Source organism: Heloderma suspectum, chromosome 3 (genome assembly GCF_057233095.1).
Source record: "Heloderma suspectum isolate Gila_16-S chromosome 3, 16-S_ref, whole genome shotgun sequence".
Taxonomy (NCBI): domain Eukaryota; kingdom Metazoa; phylum Chordata; class Lepidosauria; order Squamata; family Helodermatidae; genus Heloderma; species Heloderma suspectum.
In genome coordinates, this window is record NC_139460.1 from 226,912,951 (window position 1) to 226,930,228 (window position 17,278).

Sequence of the window (17,278 nt, forward strand, 5' to 3'; positions counted from 1 at the left end):
TGTTCAGCAAAACTCAAGGCAGGCACATGCTTTCTTTTGGGGGTAGTAGTGATGGTATTAGTGCTTCTTGTTTAAAATGATAAACAGCATAGTGAACATTTATGCCATGGGAAACCCAGCCTTAATAATATAATCATCTTATCTGTTTTTTAAAAAGGCAGTATGTCCAGATGATGAAATTTATGTGAAAGATTGAGATTACATAGTGTAATTTGGGTAGTGAGTTTCAATTCTCAAACTACCTATCTACATGTTGTCTCTAAAAGTATGTGACTTTATTCATTTGTTTAGGGCACAATCCTATGCATGTTTAGATGGAAGAAAGTCGTACAACTCACAGCATTTGGGAGTTGTGGGACTTTTTTTCCCATCTAAACATGCAAAGGATTGCACCCTTGATTTCTTTTTTGAAGTTTTGTATCTTAGAGATGATAATTTAAAGCTTTTTCTTATTATCCAGAAAGGGAAAGTTCAGGAAAGAATCACAAGGAAAAAACCATCTTTACAGACAGGAAGTTCTAGAAAAAAGGTACATTAATCAATTTTACGTCAAAGTATAGCATACCATTTACTGAAGTAAGACTTCAGAAAGACTTTATTTCAAAAATTGTCCAGTCCCCCAGTGCTTTCCTAGAAAACACCTTTTTTTCTTAATATTTCACCTTGTAAATGATTTTTTCCCTAACAATTGCTGTCATTGTCAGTGTGTCACATGTATATTTTTGTGGGAACGTTTAAATATTAACTGCTTTGAACTTATTAAGGGAAGTGGTATCAAGAATGTAAAATAAAAATTTTGTAACTGCTGAAGTCAACCACAACATTACCCAAGTGGAAAAATTATAAGAGTTGGCATTTTTCTTCTAGTGGTTACACAACTACTAACAGATCAGCTAGTGCAAACAACATGTAGCCTAATTAAGTCACAGTGATTCTGCTTATGCAAGCCAACGTGTTGGATTTGACACTTGTGTTAGGATGAAAATAGGGTTTCTGCAAGTGGTAAAAGCTTTGTGCTAGCAAGCAGAATGACATCATTGGATACAACCCATTGAAATCATATTAAGGGTACTTCCCAATGTGGTAATTTAATGGTTCTCAATCTCTGTTGCTCTACTTCAAGTTGCAAGTGGAATAGCAACTCTGCAGGTGGACTTCTAGAATCCAAAGAGATTTTGTAGCCTGGTGAGTAGATTCCCTTTGTCCAGTCCCAGATGTTGGGAAGAATGATTTTTGTCAGGACTATGGCATGGGGGCAAAGTCCCAAATGTAATTGGGAGCCCCTTGCAGGTGCAGCTTGGGCTGAGGGAGAAACAGATGTGAAGGCAATACTTTTGGGAAAGAGGAAGGTTAACATTATCGGGTATATTCCTTGAAAGGAAGGACAGACCACAGAGAAGGAAGTGGTGAGAACAATCATTGCAGGCTATAACTGGCAAAAAAAAAAGTTACTTTACAGCTGCATGATGAGGCGACATCAGGTTGTGTAGTTGTTCCATTGTATTTTTTAAAATTGTTTTTGATCACTGAGAGGGGGAAGAAAGGAGGCAAACATGGTAGAAGAATGTTTTTCTCACAATATTATACAGATATCTTGTAAAACGTTAGTGAATAAGGCATGGCTACTTCTCAATAAATACTGTGTGGAGGCAGCCTTATTGAGTTTTTTAAACAATGAGTTATTTTTGACTGTGACCTATTTTTAAGCTTCTCACACTCCTTCAGTCACAAATCTAACTTTCAGAGTATTTCTTTTTTTCTTCCTAATATATTACATAGATTTCCATGGATTCAGATCATGCTTAGGCTGCAAACCGAAGCATGCCTATCTGAAAGTAAGTTTCTTTGGAAGTGAGTTCCTTTGAAGTCAGTGGGACTTAGAGCATATGATATCAGTTTTTAAGAAGAGATCCGGGGGCGGGGGGGAATCCATGGACTTGCAGGCCAGTTAGCTTAACATCTGTTCTGGGTGAATTGAGGGAAAGTATTATTAAAGATAATATTATCAAACATATAGAAAGACAAGCCTGCCTGAAAAAGAATCAACATGGCTTCTACAAATATAAGTCCCATTTCTCACATCTTTTAGAAATCTTTGAGAGCGTGAATAAGCATGTGGATAGAAGTGATCCAGTTGGCATTGTGTACTTTGCCAAATGCTTTTTGAAAGTCAAAATCCCTGACATAGGCCCTGTCTACATGGCACTGTGTTCACTCTTCACCCTGTCGCAGTTGAACAGCATTTCAGCTTCGAATTAGCTTCTGCTGGGATACACCCATGATTTATTGCAGGCTTCCCTAACAGACTCTGCCATGCCCTCTTTTTTTGCCATTATACTTTAATGCACAGCTGTGCAGTCCTGTGAGCGTGGGGGTGCAACACTTCAGTGTTTTGTATTTTAGGGGTTCTGTTGTGTCTTTCCATCCCTCGTTAGGTAAAAAGTGGGTGTTCTGTGCTCCATTTCCATGCCATCTGTTTGTCAGTTCCCCAACCTGAGAGTCTGGCGATGGTTCGCGTGAGGGATACGTGCCTACCCATCGCTCTGAAATGGTGGCCGGAGCGAAGTTGGTTCTCCCCCAAGACCCACCTGGCCCTTGGGCACTGAATCAAAAAGCAACCATTGCAAAGAACCGAAGCTGCAAGAATGTGCAAAAGTGTGATTAAATAAATGAAAACGCTTCTCTGTGCCTCTAACTGCGCAGCTGTGAAGGGATGTGGGGAGTAAAGGGGCATTACAGAGTGACTCAAGCACTATGCATGCCTACAACACGCCCACTGCAAAACGTGAAGTTGGTTTGGGAAAGGGACAGATGCCTCTCAACCGCAGGGAAACCCACAGCAAACCAAGAACATCGCAGCAAAACACCTCCTTGGAAATACCCATTTTCTGGGAGAAAACCATGGATGGCTGCAAAGTCATGACTGTGTCATCTGTCCTGAAGGACCTTGACTCACAGCCAAGCTGGAGTAAAAGGCTCGTGTAGATGGGGCCCAAGGCTCCTGAGCAAACTTAGCAGTCATGGGATAAGGGGACAGGTATTCTTGAGACTGGATAAAGTACAAGACATGGAAAGAGGAATAAATGGACAATTCTCAGTTTGGTGTGTGAGGGCATCCAACAATGGGTTAACTTCCCTTACCGTCTAGGATAGGCAGGGATCATGTGGTGAAAGGTATTTGCATTAGGCTTAGTGCTCTCTGACTCCTCTCATAGTTTTTTGCTAGCTTTTGCCCAGGACAGAGCTTTCTCTTCTGTTTTTCAGTCTCTGGTTCCGTACTCCCAAACCTTGTTATCTCCAAAAACTTATATTTCTGAATCCTTCTCATCTCTCAATTCAATTATTTTATTCTTCCAAAAAATCCTGTCTGAATACTTACTTTTCTTTTTCTGTTTCCTTCAAGTCTTCCTTTTCCTTCACTCCCTCCTCTATCTCTGTCATGGCCTTAAAATGGCATTGAGCCACTCTGAAGCCTGCAAAGCAAAAGGCCACAGTCATTAAGAGTGTCTGGATGGTGAGAGGCACACAGTACTCTGAAGCTGCACCTGGAATACAGATTAGAAGCCCAAGTCCATTTGACATGCTTCCACCACCTGCCATTTCCATGAGTTCCCCCAAAGATCTGTATTAAGTCCTGTACTTTTTATCCAGGTCATAAAATATCTGGAATTAGGGACGACCACGTGACCAAGTTTGCATGACACCAAATTATTACAGGTAGCAATGGAAGCTGGTGGCTCTGATTTCAGTGGTGCTGTAAATCCATTCTCGGTTTAAGTCAGAACCAGCCAGAATTCTAAAGGAGCTATCCAAGGTGCTAAACCCATTTTGAGGCTAAGGTTCAGTGCTTTGGATAACTCCTTTAGAGTTCTGGCTGGTTCTGACTGAATCCCAGAGTGAATTTAGAGTCCCACTGAAATTGGAGCCGCTAGCCTCCACTGCAGGGTAGTAAAAATGAAAAGGGATTGTGAAGCACTCCAAAAGGATCTCTTCAAACTGAATGAATGGGCAATCAAATGGCAGATCTAGTTCAATGGAAGTATGTGTAAAGTGATAATTATTGGGGCAAAAATTTCCAACTTCAAATATTCACTGAAGTGTCTGAGCTGACAGTGACTGACCAGGGAAGGGGTCTTGGGGTCATGATGGATAGCTGAATGACTCAGTGTGCAGCAGCTATGAAAAAAGTGAATTCCATTTTGGTCATTATTAAAGGGACTGAAAATAAAACTGCCAGGATTGTAATGCCTTTATACAAATCTGTGGTGTAAACACATTTCAATACTGTCTGCAGTTCTGGTCACTGCACCTCCAAAAAGATATTGTAGCATTGGAAAAGGTACAGAAAAGGCCAACAAAAATGATCAGGGAGGTGGATCAAATCCTCTATAAGGAAAAGTTATAAGGTTTGGGTCTTCTTAGTTTAGAAAAACATTAGTAAGTGTGGGGGTATGATAAAGGTTTATAAATCTATGCATAGTGTGGAAAAAGTGGATGGAGAGAAGCTTCCCCCACTCTCCTAATACTGGAATCGAGGGTTATCCAGTGAAACTGAATGGTGGGAGATTCAGGACAGAGAAAAGGAAATACTTCATACAGCACATAGTTAAACTATGGAATTTGTTTGCACGAGATGTGGTGATGGCCACCAACACAGATTCCATTAAAAAGGAATTAGATAAATTCATGGTGGTTAAGGCTATTCATGGGTGCTGGTTACTAGTCGCTAGTCATGATGGCTATATGCTACCTCCAGGATTAGAGGCAGCATGCCTCTGAATATCAGTCACTGGGAAACAACAGTGGGAGAGGGCTATTGCAGTCATGTCAGCTTGTTGGCCTCTCATAGGCATCTGGTTGGATACTGTTGGAAACAGGATAGTGTCTTAGATAGGCTTTTGGTCTGATCCAGCAGTTCTTATATTCTTAAACATTAGATATAGAACTTTTAAATATTTAAACGAATATTTGTATGTTTTTAAACATCTTAAATATGGAACTTCCACCAAAGTATGGTTGTGTGCTGAATTCCTCCCTCACTATCTGTAATGTTTAATTCAACTTGTCCTATGTTGTGATAACATGATACTGTATTTTTCTCCTTCCCCCACTCCACATCATTGACTGCCATTGGCAGGACATACACAGGATAATGACATCCGGACACAAGCTCAGTTGTTTTAGGCATTATCAAGTGGTGATGGAGTACCTGACACAGGGGTCTTGTTTTGGGTGGCAACTTGTTTCTTGTAACATTTAGTTTTACCCTAACCTCATGGTAAATGGGGGAACCCAAACAGTCATTGGTGGAGCATTCCAGTGCTTTTCATCACTTTTCCTATAACCATCTCTCAGAAAGCCACTTAAGAAGTACAGAGCCCTCTATAGAAGACTTGAATACAACACAAGGTGCTAACATTGAAAGGGGATATCTGGAGAGCTCTGCTATAGACATTGATTCAGGTATTAAATGCCTGGGGCATTTTGGATCTCAGGCTGTGGTCTTGCTTGCCATGGGATGGCGGCATCCCATGGCAAATGGTGGATTAATTAACTCACAATTTGTGGGTTGTGCCCAGTTCATGAGCCACTTCCTGTTTGTATTAAGAACCGTTGAATACCATCTTCAAGGGTCATTTCTGTGATGTCGGACTGGGGCACTTGGGGTTGTTTGTGGCTTAAACAACCCCAAGTTAACCCAAGAAAAAACTATGGGTTAACTTGGGGTTGTTTAACCCACAAATCCCAAGTGCCCCTGTTTGGATGTTACAGAAACAAACCTTGAAGACAGCATTTGTGGGTTAATGCAAACAAGAAGCAGCGCATGTGTGGCTCAGGCATGCTGTGCATCCCCGCAATTTGTGAGTTAATTGACCCACGATTTAAAAGCAGATGCTGCCATGACATCTGACATGTCAACCTGTTCATCAGTGATGTGGAGTTCGGAGTAAGCAGTGAAGTGGCCAAGTTTGCTGATGACACCAAATTATTTAGGGTGGTTAAAACAAAAAGGGATTGTGAAGAGCTCCAAAAGGATCTCTCCAAACTGGAAGAATGGGCATCTAAATGGCAAATGCGATTCAGTGTAAGCTAGTGTAAAGTGATGTATGTTGGGGCAAAACATTCTAACTCCAAGTATAACCTGATGGGATCTGAGCTAGCGGTGACCAACCAAGAAAGAGATCTTGGGGTTGTGGTGGAGAGCTCAATGAAGATGTCAACCCAGTGTGCGGCCATTGTAAAAAAGGCAAGATCCATGTTAGGCATAATTAGAAAAGGGATTGAGAATAAAACTGCCAATATCATACTGCCTTTATACAAGTCTTTGGTGTGATGGCACTTAGAATACTGTGTACAATTTGTGTCACCATATTTAAAAAAATATATTGTAGAGCTGAAAAAAGTGCAGAAAAAGGCAACTAAAATGATCAAGGGGCTGGAGCATCTCACCTATGAGGGAAGGTTACAACAGCTACAACTGTTTAGCTTGGAAAAAAGGCGGGTAAAGGAAGACATGATAGATGTGTACAAAATTATGCATGGTGCGGAGAATGTGGATAGGGAGACATTTTTCTCCCTCTCTCAAAATACTAGAACCCGGTCTCATCCCATGAAGCTGATTGGTGGGAGATTCAGGACAGATAAAAGGAAGTACTTCTTCACACAGCACATAGTTAAACTATGAAATTCACTACCACAGGATGCAGTGATGACCATCAATTTGGATGGCTTTAAAAGAGGGATAGACAAATTCCTGGAGGAGAAGGCTATCAATGGCTAATAGTCCTGATAGCTATGTGGTACCTCCAGTACCAGAGGCAGCGAGCCTATGTACACGTTCCCAGTTTCTGGGGAACATGGCCGGGAAGATGCCATTACACTTGTGTCCTGCTTGTGGGTTCCTGGTCAACAGCTGGTTGGCCACTGTGTGGATGGAATGTTGGACTAGATGGACCCTTGGTCTAATCCAGCATGGCTCTTCTTATGTTCTTAACAGGGTCTAGTAAATGTATTTGGGACTGGAGTGTTTACTGAGTGTTTTATATGTCACTACTACCTAATATGGAGTTCAATCTTGTTTGCATGTTCCCTTTAATATGTGAATGATGGCACAGATTTCTTTTTTCCTGGTTTAGGATTTGAATTTTTTGGTTATTCAGTGATAAACAGTTTAGAAATGTTGGTGGATTATGAATTATATAATTGAAAAAATGATATTTAAAAATGAGCTAGAATATGATAATTTATTTGCAACTTTTCCCTTGTTTATTGCAGCAAACTGAAGACAATATACATGTTGACAGAATACAAAGAGAAGAAGCCCTAGACCAAAATCCACGGAGAGGTAGTTCAGTGTTTTAGCCCTTACTAAGTTGGATCTTATCACTATGGCATTTAGGGAGCAATCCTATGGCTGCCAGACAGCAGCTAGATGGCCATAGGATATTCCGTTTTCCGGGAACCGACCTCAGAGCCCGCGCTCTGAGGTCGGTTCCCAGAGAATCGACCTCCCCCCACTTCCGCGCTGCCTTGGAGGCAGTGCGGAACAGCCCTGTCCTCCACGCTCGCAAGAGGAGCACGGAGCGGCAGGAAAGGGGCATGGCTGGGGGTGTTGCAGGGCGGGGAGAGCATAACTGCCTGTATGACACATCCTATGTGTCATACAGCAGCCTCCTTCCCCATGCCATCCTCCTGCAGCTAGACAGCTGCAATCGGCTGTCTAGCCAAAAAAGCAGGGCAGGAGAAGTGCGGAGGGAACGATCCCCTCCATGTTTCTCCTGTCCTGCTTTGGATAGGCGGTTGCCTCTGAGTTTGGAGGCAGCCGCCTATCTAGATAAGATTGCTCCCCTAAGAAGATTTTCTTTGACAAAAATTAAATGCAACACCTACATTTGACTTCTTTAATGCATTATGTTCCACATTAACAATATTTGCACTGGTTCAAAATCATAATATTCAAATGTGCTTTACAGTGTTACGTATAAAATATTGTATTTATTGTTATGAGGGGAAAATGTAATTTGGAACCATGCATTTTATGTATCCTTATTCTGTATCAAATTAAATCTATATTTCATTTAGAACTTGCACTTTTAGGATCAAGTTCAAATATGCATATGTGAGTGATTCAGATAAAGCGTGCTTTGAGATGAGGCTTTTATCACACCATTGCCCTGTCTCATTCACGGAATTTTACAGGGAGTCCAGACATCGTCGTCCAGTTGTAGCCCTTCCATGTTTCCCACTGCTTCTTCTATCTTTTTTTCTTTCTGCAGAAAATACATTAAGTTAAAGAAGACAGAATAGCTGCCTTCTGATTTGTAGCACTAGGACTCCTCCATATGGAAGCACCCAAAGAACTCTGCTGTATATTGCAGAGAATGGCCCTATTCACACGTAACGCTAAGCCATGGTTGTTGGGGAATTTCTGGTAACCATGGTGGCTTAGTATGTCATGTTGGGGGGGAGAAAACTACATTCTGCCTGGTTACTAAGCCAGCCTGGGTAACCACCCCCTGAAAAAGGGTTAAGGGTCCCCAGGGAGGCTTACTGTGTTATCTGTAGGGCTTCCTGATGGTTAAAATGGGCTCTGGAGGACTTCCAGGCCATGACCATCGAGTCCGCCAGCTATTGTGGCCGACACTCTAGCCACCATGGACTTTCTCTATGGTTGCGCAACCATTCGGGATGACAGAGTGGCCACCAGCAGCCTGTTAGCGCCACAGAGAATGTTGGGATGCAAGCAAACCACTCCGGTAAGTTTGCCAGCTAACTATGGAGAGTGGTAGCAGAACTCTGCAGTACTGCATGGTTTCCAGTTGTCTCACGGGCCCGCATGTAGTGGTTTCGCTACCTCCCCACCCCGTAGTTCCCCCAACCATTCTCCTTCCATGCACGTGTGAATAGGCCCGATGTATAAGAATTCTGTTGCAAAGTAAGTTCTATAAGTCTGTCCTTTTTTTTTAAAATAGTTGTGGCTGATGTAGAAAAACAAAGTACATTAACTGAAGCATTACGGGACAGAGTAAGAGGGAAGTTAAAAACTGTCAAGGTAATAAATACTTTTAATTGAACTTGTAATTTGGCATTCAAATGAAACATGCAACATACAGTCTTTATGTTTCTATGAAAGGGGGAATGTTCAACCAATTTAAAAGGCTCATCTTCTTCTCCACACCAATTGGAGTACCTCATAAAAAAGAAGTCAACTGCTGAATATGATAAGTCAGTAAGTGGTCTCAGTTCTTGTTTTCTCTTTGTTTTTAACATTAAAAAGAGTACACTAAGATATCTTTTGTTTTAGGCTGCACAAGAAGAATTTTCTGACAAACAGTATTGTGACCAACAGTATCCTCATACTAACAGATACCAAAACAACTTTGAAGTGAGTGCTGAGGTAATAAAACTTTTATAAAAATGTTTCCCAAGAATGATGAACTAAAAACTGCTCTTTATATTCAGTTTGGCACAACTAAGCCTAATATGAGCATATTTATTGTAGAATATTTAATCATGGTTATACTGCCTATACATATACATAGTAAATGTCCTGTGCCATCAAGTCAACTTGGTTTAAACATTTACTATTGTCTCTAATATTTCCTATTTATTATTATGTGCCAACTTAATGTTGCTGTGCCTTTGTGGAAGATAAATGTAGCGAACAAGCCAAGTTCCTCTTCTCTTCATAGGAATTTGCAATGGGGAGAGGGAATGGTAAAAACAAAAATTGGAGAGGAGTGGAGAGGCTAGGGAAGAATGCGAGCAAATGTAATTGCACATACTTGCTTGTACTTGGGCTTTAAGAGAGTGAGATATCTGTTATTAAGGGTAGTAGGATTTGAGAAATAAGATCATCAGCAGTGATATATTTAGAAATATTATATGGGTAGAAAGGTGGGTAGCTATGACTATGAGAAACTTTAATGGTAGGGAGAAGGGTTACCTAGTGTGTTACCTAGTGTGAGAATTTGAGGAGAAATGTTACTGAGAGTTTCAGCTGAGAAGACGCACAGTGTTGTTATACAAGAGGTGTTTTGATTTTGTAACAGAGTATGAGAAGCAAAAAGGAGGAGAAAATGAAAGCTAAAGTCAAGGTTTAGTGGCAGGGTGGATGGTGATGGTGTATGAATATGAGAAATAATCAAGGAAAATAAAACTTGGGAGAAAAGGGAAAGCTGCCCAGTGGTTAGGGCTACTGACTGATAATGTATTCATTTGCTTTTTCAATTTCAGAATGAAGTCCCCTTAGATGAGGCCTTTGATTTTTTTACGTCAACTTTTGAAGACCACTCAAAGATGAAAGATACAGATCAAAATGTTGACCAGGTATTGCTGTTCTTCTCTTCATATAAATTACCTTTTCTTTTGGATTATGTTGCTGGACTGGCTTGGACCTCCTCCTATCAGACAGATCTCCCAGTATTTCAGTGTACTTATCTACTTTTCATTCACTTTCTGTGTTATAAAGGAAACATTAGGAAGTGATGTTGAAAAGTTATTTTCAGTGACTCAGAACTTATATACAAAACAACCAAGTATCTTTTAGAGTGCAACCCTATGCATGTCTACTGAAAAGTAAGTCCTATTGCGGTCAGTGGGACTTATTCCCAGATGAGTGTGTATAAGACTGGAACTTTAATAAGCTTTTTCTCATTTGCTCATACAACTTAAGGGCACAGTCATATGGACTGCACCCTCGCTACTCGGAAGCCCTTGAAATTGGAGGCTTCCGAGATTTCCTCTGCCCTGCTGGGCTGAACCCAGCCAGGCAAGAGGAGCAGTGGATACTATCTTTGCCTCCCTGTCCTCCAATCTTTGATTTTTTTTGCTATATGGGCTTTTCAGCCCTTCTAGTGAGGGCACTTTGGAGGGGGAGGGGCTGGAAGAAACTCCGGATAAATCGTATCCTGGAATCTCTGGTCTCCACCACTCCCCACCCACCCCACCCCCTCTCTTTTCCTCCTGACATCAGAGAGGCAGCTAGCGCGGTTCTCTCCACGCTGGCTGTGAGGGGACAGACGGCAGATCTCCGACTCCCCCTTCCAATGTTGGAGTGGGAAATCCAAGCCATCTTATGGTCCTTGGGACTCTCACCCAGGGACTATAGGATTGCTCTCTTATACTTTCAAATATCTTGTCCTATCCATATGTTTACTGGATGTCTTTGACCACGACCCAAAGAAATAATGTGTAAAACAAATGTATGTTCAGCTTTCTTTGAAGTATTTAACTTTATTGCATCCTGTGCATTCCTGAATCACCCTTTCCAGTCCTGCATACATTCCTGAGCTAATTAAAAAAGGGGGGAAACAGGCTTATGACTATTCAGTTCAGCAATCTTATATCCCCTTTCCAGAAGGCATCCCATCCATTATGCCAGGGGCGGGCAACTTGTGACCCTCCAGATAGTTTGGCCTATAATTCCCATCAGCCCTAGCAAGCATAGCCAATGTCTATGCTGCATTTTGCAGATGCTAGATCTGCTGTTATCGCTCCAGATGAGGGCTTACGTGATTTTCAAACTAATATATATTGGTAATGTTGTATGTGTATTTTTCTCTGGAGAGGGCCTAAAGCTTGCATCTGTGGGAGTGGGAAGCTGTTCTGAAAAATCTTCAAAGGAAGCTTTAGCTGTGCATATATTATCCTTACTTCCAGTGTTACTTCTAGCAGTTACTTCTAGCAACTCTTCCACATGTGAATACGCTACATAGTGTGCAATCTGTTATTCATTTCAGTGGAAGATGTGAAGCCACAAGTTCATGCTTAAGTGAAACAATACAGTACAATCCTATGCATGCTTACTTGAAGTAAGTCCCATTTAGTTACACAGGGCTTACTTCCTAGTAAATGTACATAGAATTACAGAATTAATTAAATAAGTATGTTGTTATAACCTCTTCATGGATCACTGCCTTGTTGTGGCGAAGGGGCTTGCGTAACTCAGTAAAGACATAAGCTATGCCGTGCAGGGCCACCCAAGACAGACAGGTCATGGTGGAGAGTTCTGACAAAATGTGGTCCACTGGAGAAGGAAATGGCAACCCACTCCAGTATTCTTGCCAAGAAAACCCCATGGAACGTATCACAAGGCTAAAAGAGATGACGCCGGAAGATGAGCCCCTCAGGTCGGAAGGTGTCCAATATACTACTAGGGAAGAGCAGAGGGAATTTCCAAGTAGCGCCAGAAAGAGTGAAGTGGCTGGGCAAAAGCTGAAAGGACACTCAGCTGTGGATGTGTCTGGTGGTGAAAAGAAAGTCCGATGCTGTAAAGAACAATATTGTTTAGGAACCTGGAATGTCAGATCAGTGAATCAAGGTAAGTTGGAGGTGGTCAAACATGAGATGGCAAGATTGAACATCGACATCTTGGGAATCAGCGAACTAAAATGGACAGGCATGGGCGCATTTAATTCAGGTGACCATTATATCTACTACTGGTGGGCAAGAATCCCTTAGAAGAAATGGAGTAGCACTCATAGTCAACAAAAGGGTGGGAAAAGCCGTAATGGGGTACAATCTCAAAAACGACGGAATGATCTCAGTACAAATCCAAGGCAAACCATTCAACATCACAGTAATTCAAGTCTATGCCGCAACCACTGAGGCTGCGAAGAAGCTGAGGTTGATCGGTTCTATGAAGCCCTACAACACCTTCTAGAACTAACACCAAAAAAAGATGTCCTCTTTATCATAGGGGATTGGAATGCTAAAGTAGGAAGTCAAGAAATCCCCGGGATAACAGGCAAGCATGGCCTTGGTGTACAAAATGAAGCAGGACAAAGGCTAATCGAGTTTTGCCAAGAGAACACGCTGATCATAGCAAACACTCTTTTCCAACAGCACAAGAGGCGACTCTACACATGGACATCACCAGATGGTCAGTATCGAAACCAGATTGATTATGTCCTTTGCAGCCAAAGATGGAGAAGCTCGATACAGTCAGTAAAAACAAGCTCTGGAGCTGACTGTGGCTCAGATCATGAGCTTCTTATTGCAAAATTTCAGCTTAAATTGAAGAACGTAGGGAAAACCACTAAACCATTCAGATATGACCTAAATCATATCCCTTATGAATATACAGTGAAGGTGACAAATAGATTTCAGGGATTAGACCTGATAGACAGAGTGCCTGAGGAACTATGGACGGAGGTCCGTAACATTGTTCAGGAGGCAGCAACTCAATCCATCCCAAAGAAAAAGAAATGCAAGAAAGCCAAGTGGCTGTCTGATGAGGCTTTACAAGTAGCTGAGGAAAGAAGGGAAGCGAAAAGCAAGGGAGAAAGGGGAAGATATACCCAACTGAATGCAGATTTCCAGAGAATAGCAAGGAGAGTCAAGAAGGCCTTCTTAAATGAACAGTGCAAAGAAATCGAGGAAAAGAATAGAATGGGAAAGACTAGAGATCTCTTCAAGAAAATCGGAGATCTCAAGGGAACGTTTTGTGCAAAGACGGGCCTGATAAAGGACAAAGGAGGCAGGGACCTAACAGAAGCAGATGAGATTAAGAAGAGGTGGAAAGAATACACAGAAGAACTATACAGGAAAGATCTTAATGTCCCTGATAGCCATGATAGTGTGATCACTGAACTTGAGCTGGACATCCTAGAGAGTGAAGTCAAGTGGGCCTTAGGAAGCATTACTAACAACAAAGCTAGCAGAGATGACAGTCTTCCAGCTGAGCTATTTAAGATCCTAAAAGATGATGCTGTTAAAGTGCTGCACTCAATATGCCAACAAATTTGGAACACTCAGCAATGGCCACAAGACTGGAAAAGGTCAGTTTACATTCCAATTCCAAAGAAGGGCAATGCCAAAGAGTGTTCAAACTACCGTACAGTTGCGCTCATTTCACATGCCAGCAAGGTTATGCTCAAAATCCTACAAGCTAGACTTCAGCAGTATGTGAACCGAGAACTTCCGGAAGTACAAGCTGGGTTTCGAAGAGGCAGAGGAATTAGAGGTCAAATCGCCAACATTCGCTGGATCATGGAGAAAGCAAGAGAATTCCAGAAAAACATCTATTTCTGCTTCATTGACTACGCTAAAGCCTTTGATTGTGTGGATCACAACAAACTGTGGCAAATTCTTAAAGAGATGGGGGTACCAGACCACCTTACCTGTCTCCTGAGAAACCTGTACGAGGGACAAGAAGCAACAGTAAGAACCGGACATGGAACAACCGATTGGTTCAAAATTGGGAAAGGAGTACGGCAAGGCTGTATATTGTCGCCCTGCTTATTTAATTTATATGTAGAGTACATAATGAGAAACGCCGGGTTGGATGAATCACAGGTTGGAATTAAGATTGCTAGGAGAATTATCAGCAACCTCAGATACGCAGATGATTCCACCCTAATGGCAGAAAGCGAAGAGGATCTAAAGAGCCTCTTGTTGAGGGTGAAAGAGGAGAGTGCAAAAGCTGGTTTGAAACTCAACATTAAAAAAACGAAGATCATGGCATCTGGCCCCATCACTTCCTGGCATATAGAAGGGGAAGAAATGGAAGCAGTGACAGATTTTATTTTCTTGTGCTCCAAGATTACCACAGATGGTGACTGTAGCCATGAAATTAAAAGACGCTTGCTCCTTGGGAGGAAAGCTATGGCAAACCTAGACAGCATAGTAAGAAGCAGAGACATCACCTTGCTGACAAAGGTTCGTATAATCAAAGCTATGGTTTTCCCAGTAGCAATGTATGGCTGTGAGAGCTGGACTATAAGGAAGGCTGAGCACTGAAGAATCGATGCTTTCGAACTGTGGTGCTGGAGAAGACTCTTCCGAGTCCCCTGGACTGCAAGGAGGTCCAATCAGTCAATCCTAAAGGAAATCAACCCTGAGTGCTCATTGGAAGGACAGATACTGAAGGTGAAGCTCAAATATTTTGGCCACCTAGTGCGAAGATAAAAGTCACTGGAAAAGACTCTGATGCTGGGAAAGATTGAAGGCAAAAGGAGAAAGGGACGGCAGAGGATGAGATGGCTAGATAGCATCACCAGTGCAATGAATATGGACTTGAGCACACTCTAGGAGAGAGCCCAGAACAGGAAGGCCTGGCGTGCTATGGTCCATGGGGTCACGAAGAGTCGGACACGACTGAATGACTGAACAACAACAACATGTTATAAGAAGAAAATAGTGATCCAAGTGTTCAGAAATTATTTATTCCTGGTTAGAAGGCAGCAATTTGATACATGGTCTACTACACTTGTAAGGTTGAAGTATGACTTTTGTAAGTATGCTGATAACCATAAACTATAACAAAATTTGTAGATACCTATGTTGATTGATTAGGAACAACACAAAAATAACATATATAATAATACCTTTGTTAGGGCCACCTGAAAGATCACCAAAAATGAGCAAGCTGCTTCTTTGTCACCTTTTAGTTGATCCTAATAAAGGTTTTAACCTACTATTACTGGATAAAAATGTAAGCATTTTCTCTGGGAATTACATGTATCCATTCTAACCCTTTTATCTATATTGTGTTCCATTTTTTAGTTATTTGTCTATCATTCTCTAAATTCAATATTTCACACTGATTTTCTTGATGTTGAATAAACAATAGAAATCAATAAATAACAGTCTTCAAAATGTCTGCGAATTAAATGAACAAGCCCCTTTGCTTGACCATGTGAGAAAAGTGTTATTGCCAGAATTACTCGAAGTAAAACCTCCTGAGTGTGACTGCAGTAACCTGGACAAGAAAAAGCAACGGGATCAAATTTTCGTTCCAAGCACTTTCCCAGGTAGTGTATGTTTCAAAATTTGATAGTGACATTGATATTTATAACTGTTTACACAGTAGCTAGTAGGTAATCTGATCTGTTCAATTGCTGGTGCAAATGCAGAAGTTACTTCCCTCAATTTGGAAAGAGAGGGAATTCAGTAATATTATGGAAATTTGTACTCACTAACATTCAGTGGACAGGCTTCCCTGTTGCCCTTCACATGAGCATATCACCATCTGCACGTTGGAGGATTATGTTTAATATCTGCATCTCCTATACATTGTCCACTGATTAATAGGTGCTGGAAATTGCATCAGCAGTGGTGATTATCTTAAGATTCACTACTGGTGTATATATAATGTCAATGATACCTGAATCTCTTTAATGCCTTCATAATGAGCCTGGCCATTCCAATATCCACTGCTGATTTCTAAGATTTTCTGGAATGCATCAGCAATAGGGAGTGAATGAGAGAGAGAGAGAGAGAGAGAGAGAACAAGCCATTTTCCATAATTTTGTCTGCCCTAACTGCTTTCTGCCTCCTTCCTCCTTGGACTATAGCAGCAGGCAGCAATTCTGCATGGAATGGGGCAAGAAAGAGATTCTTCCATTGGTTTGTTTTGACAGCTGTTCACCCTGGCTTTCCCCAACCGATTCTCCTTTCCTATTCTCCCGAATGTGTCATGTGTTTACATTTGGACAGAGCCTGTATTACTTGTAATTTCTGTAGTATGCTCAGCATTTTTAGGTGTTTATAGCATGTGGGCACATATGGATAGGTACCTTTTAAAAGAACATACATTTTAAAAAAGATGGTAGCAATGTTTCTGATAATTGTTGGGGGTGCATTCAGCCCACTCTAGAATTTATTTTTACAGATTTAAGACATATCCTAGCCATTAGCCACAGTATAAAAGTCTTACTATAAATTTACATCTCATGGTAGTTCTGTGTTAAAATAGGTAAGTTTAATGTTGAAAGAGTTTACAGAAGTTTCAAATTACTTTGGGGTCCCATGTCAGTATGAACAGTTCTGTGGGAGTGGTGGGGCTGGGAAATTGGGGAGAGATTAGAGAGAAAGAACAGCAGCAGTTGGAGAATGAGAATGCTCATTTAAAAATTCACTGCATTAAGGGTTTGGGATGCAGCAGATTGGCAGGGGTTGCTAGAAATGCATTTGGGTCTCCTATTTGTACTTTCTTGGGTCAGGTCTCAGTATTTGACCAGTAAAAAAAGGAAAAATGCATAACTCAGAATTTACAATCTACATACGTGTGTGTGTGTGTGTGTGTGTGTGTATGTATGTATATATATATATAACAAATTTCTAAAATCATAATGATTATTCACAGTTGTATATAGCTGTAAGCTACCAAACGATAGGTTGCCACGACTCATAGAAGATGAAGGATTTTATATTCCACGAAAGCCTTATATTTCTAGGAATGTATACCACAAAATGGAAAATCGTCTTCTTCAGCAAGAAGGGGTAAATGTTTAGTTGGTTTTTTTTTAATTGTTTTCTAAATACATTTAACAAA

The 17,278-nt window shown here is 41.2% G+C and overlaps 1 protein-coding gene across 1 annotated transcript in view; it reads left to right on the plus strand.

Annotated features, from left to right (window-relative positions):
• The window catches only part of CC2D2B (coiled-coil and C2 domain containing 2B), a 115,324-nt gene that overhangs the window by 8,325 nt on the left and 89,721 nt on the right, over window positions 1-17,278 (plus strand). The window contains exons 3-10 of the mRNA XM_084845902.1: window positions 461-529; window positions 7,276-7,345; window positions 8,973-9,052; window positions 9,134-9,229; window positions 9,305-9,397; window positions 10,237-10,329; window positions 15,575-15,755; window positions 17,090-17,226. Coding sequence (XP_084702028.1) covers window positions 461-529; window positions 7,276-7,345; window positions 8,973-9,052; window positions 9,134-9,229; window positions 9,305-9,397; window positions 10,237-10,329; window positions 15,575-15,755; window positions 17,090-17,226 — 819 coding nt within the window. The remainder of the gene's footprint in view (window positions 1-460; window positions 530-7,275; window positions 7,346-8,972; window positions 9,053-9,133; window positions 9,230-9,304; window positions 9,398-10,236; window positions 10,330-15,574; window positions 15,756-17,089; window positions 17,227-17,278) is intronic.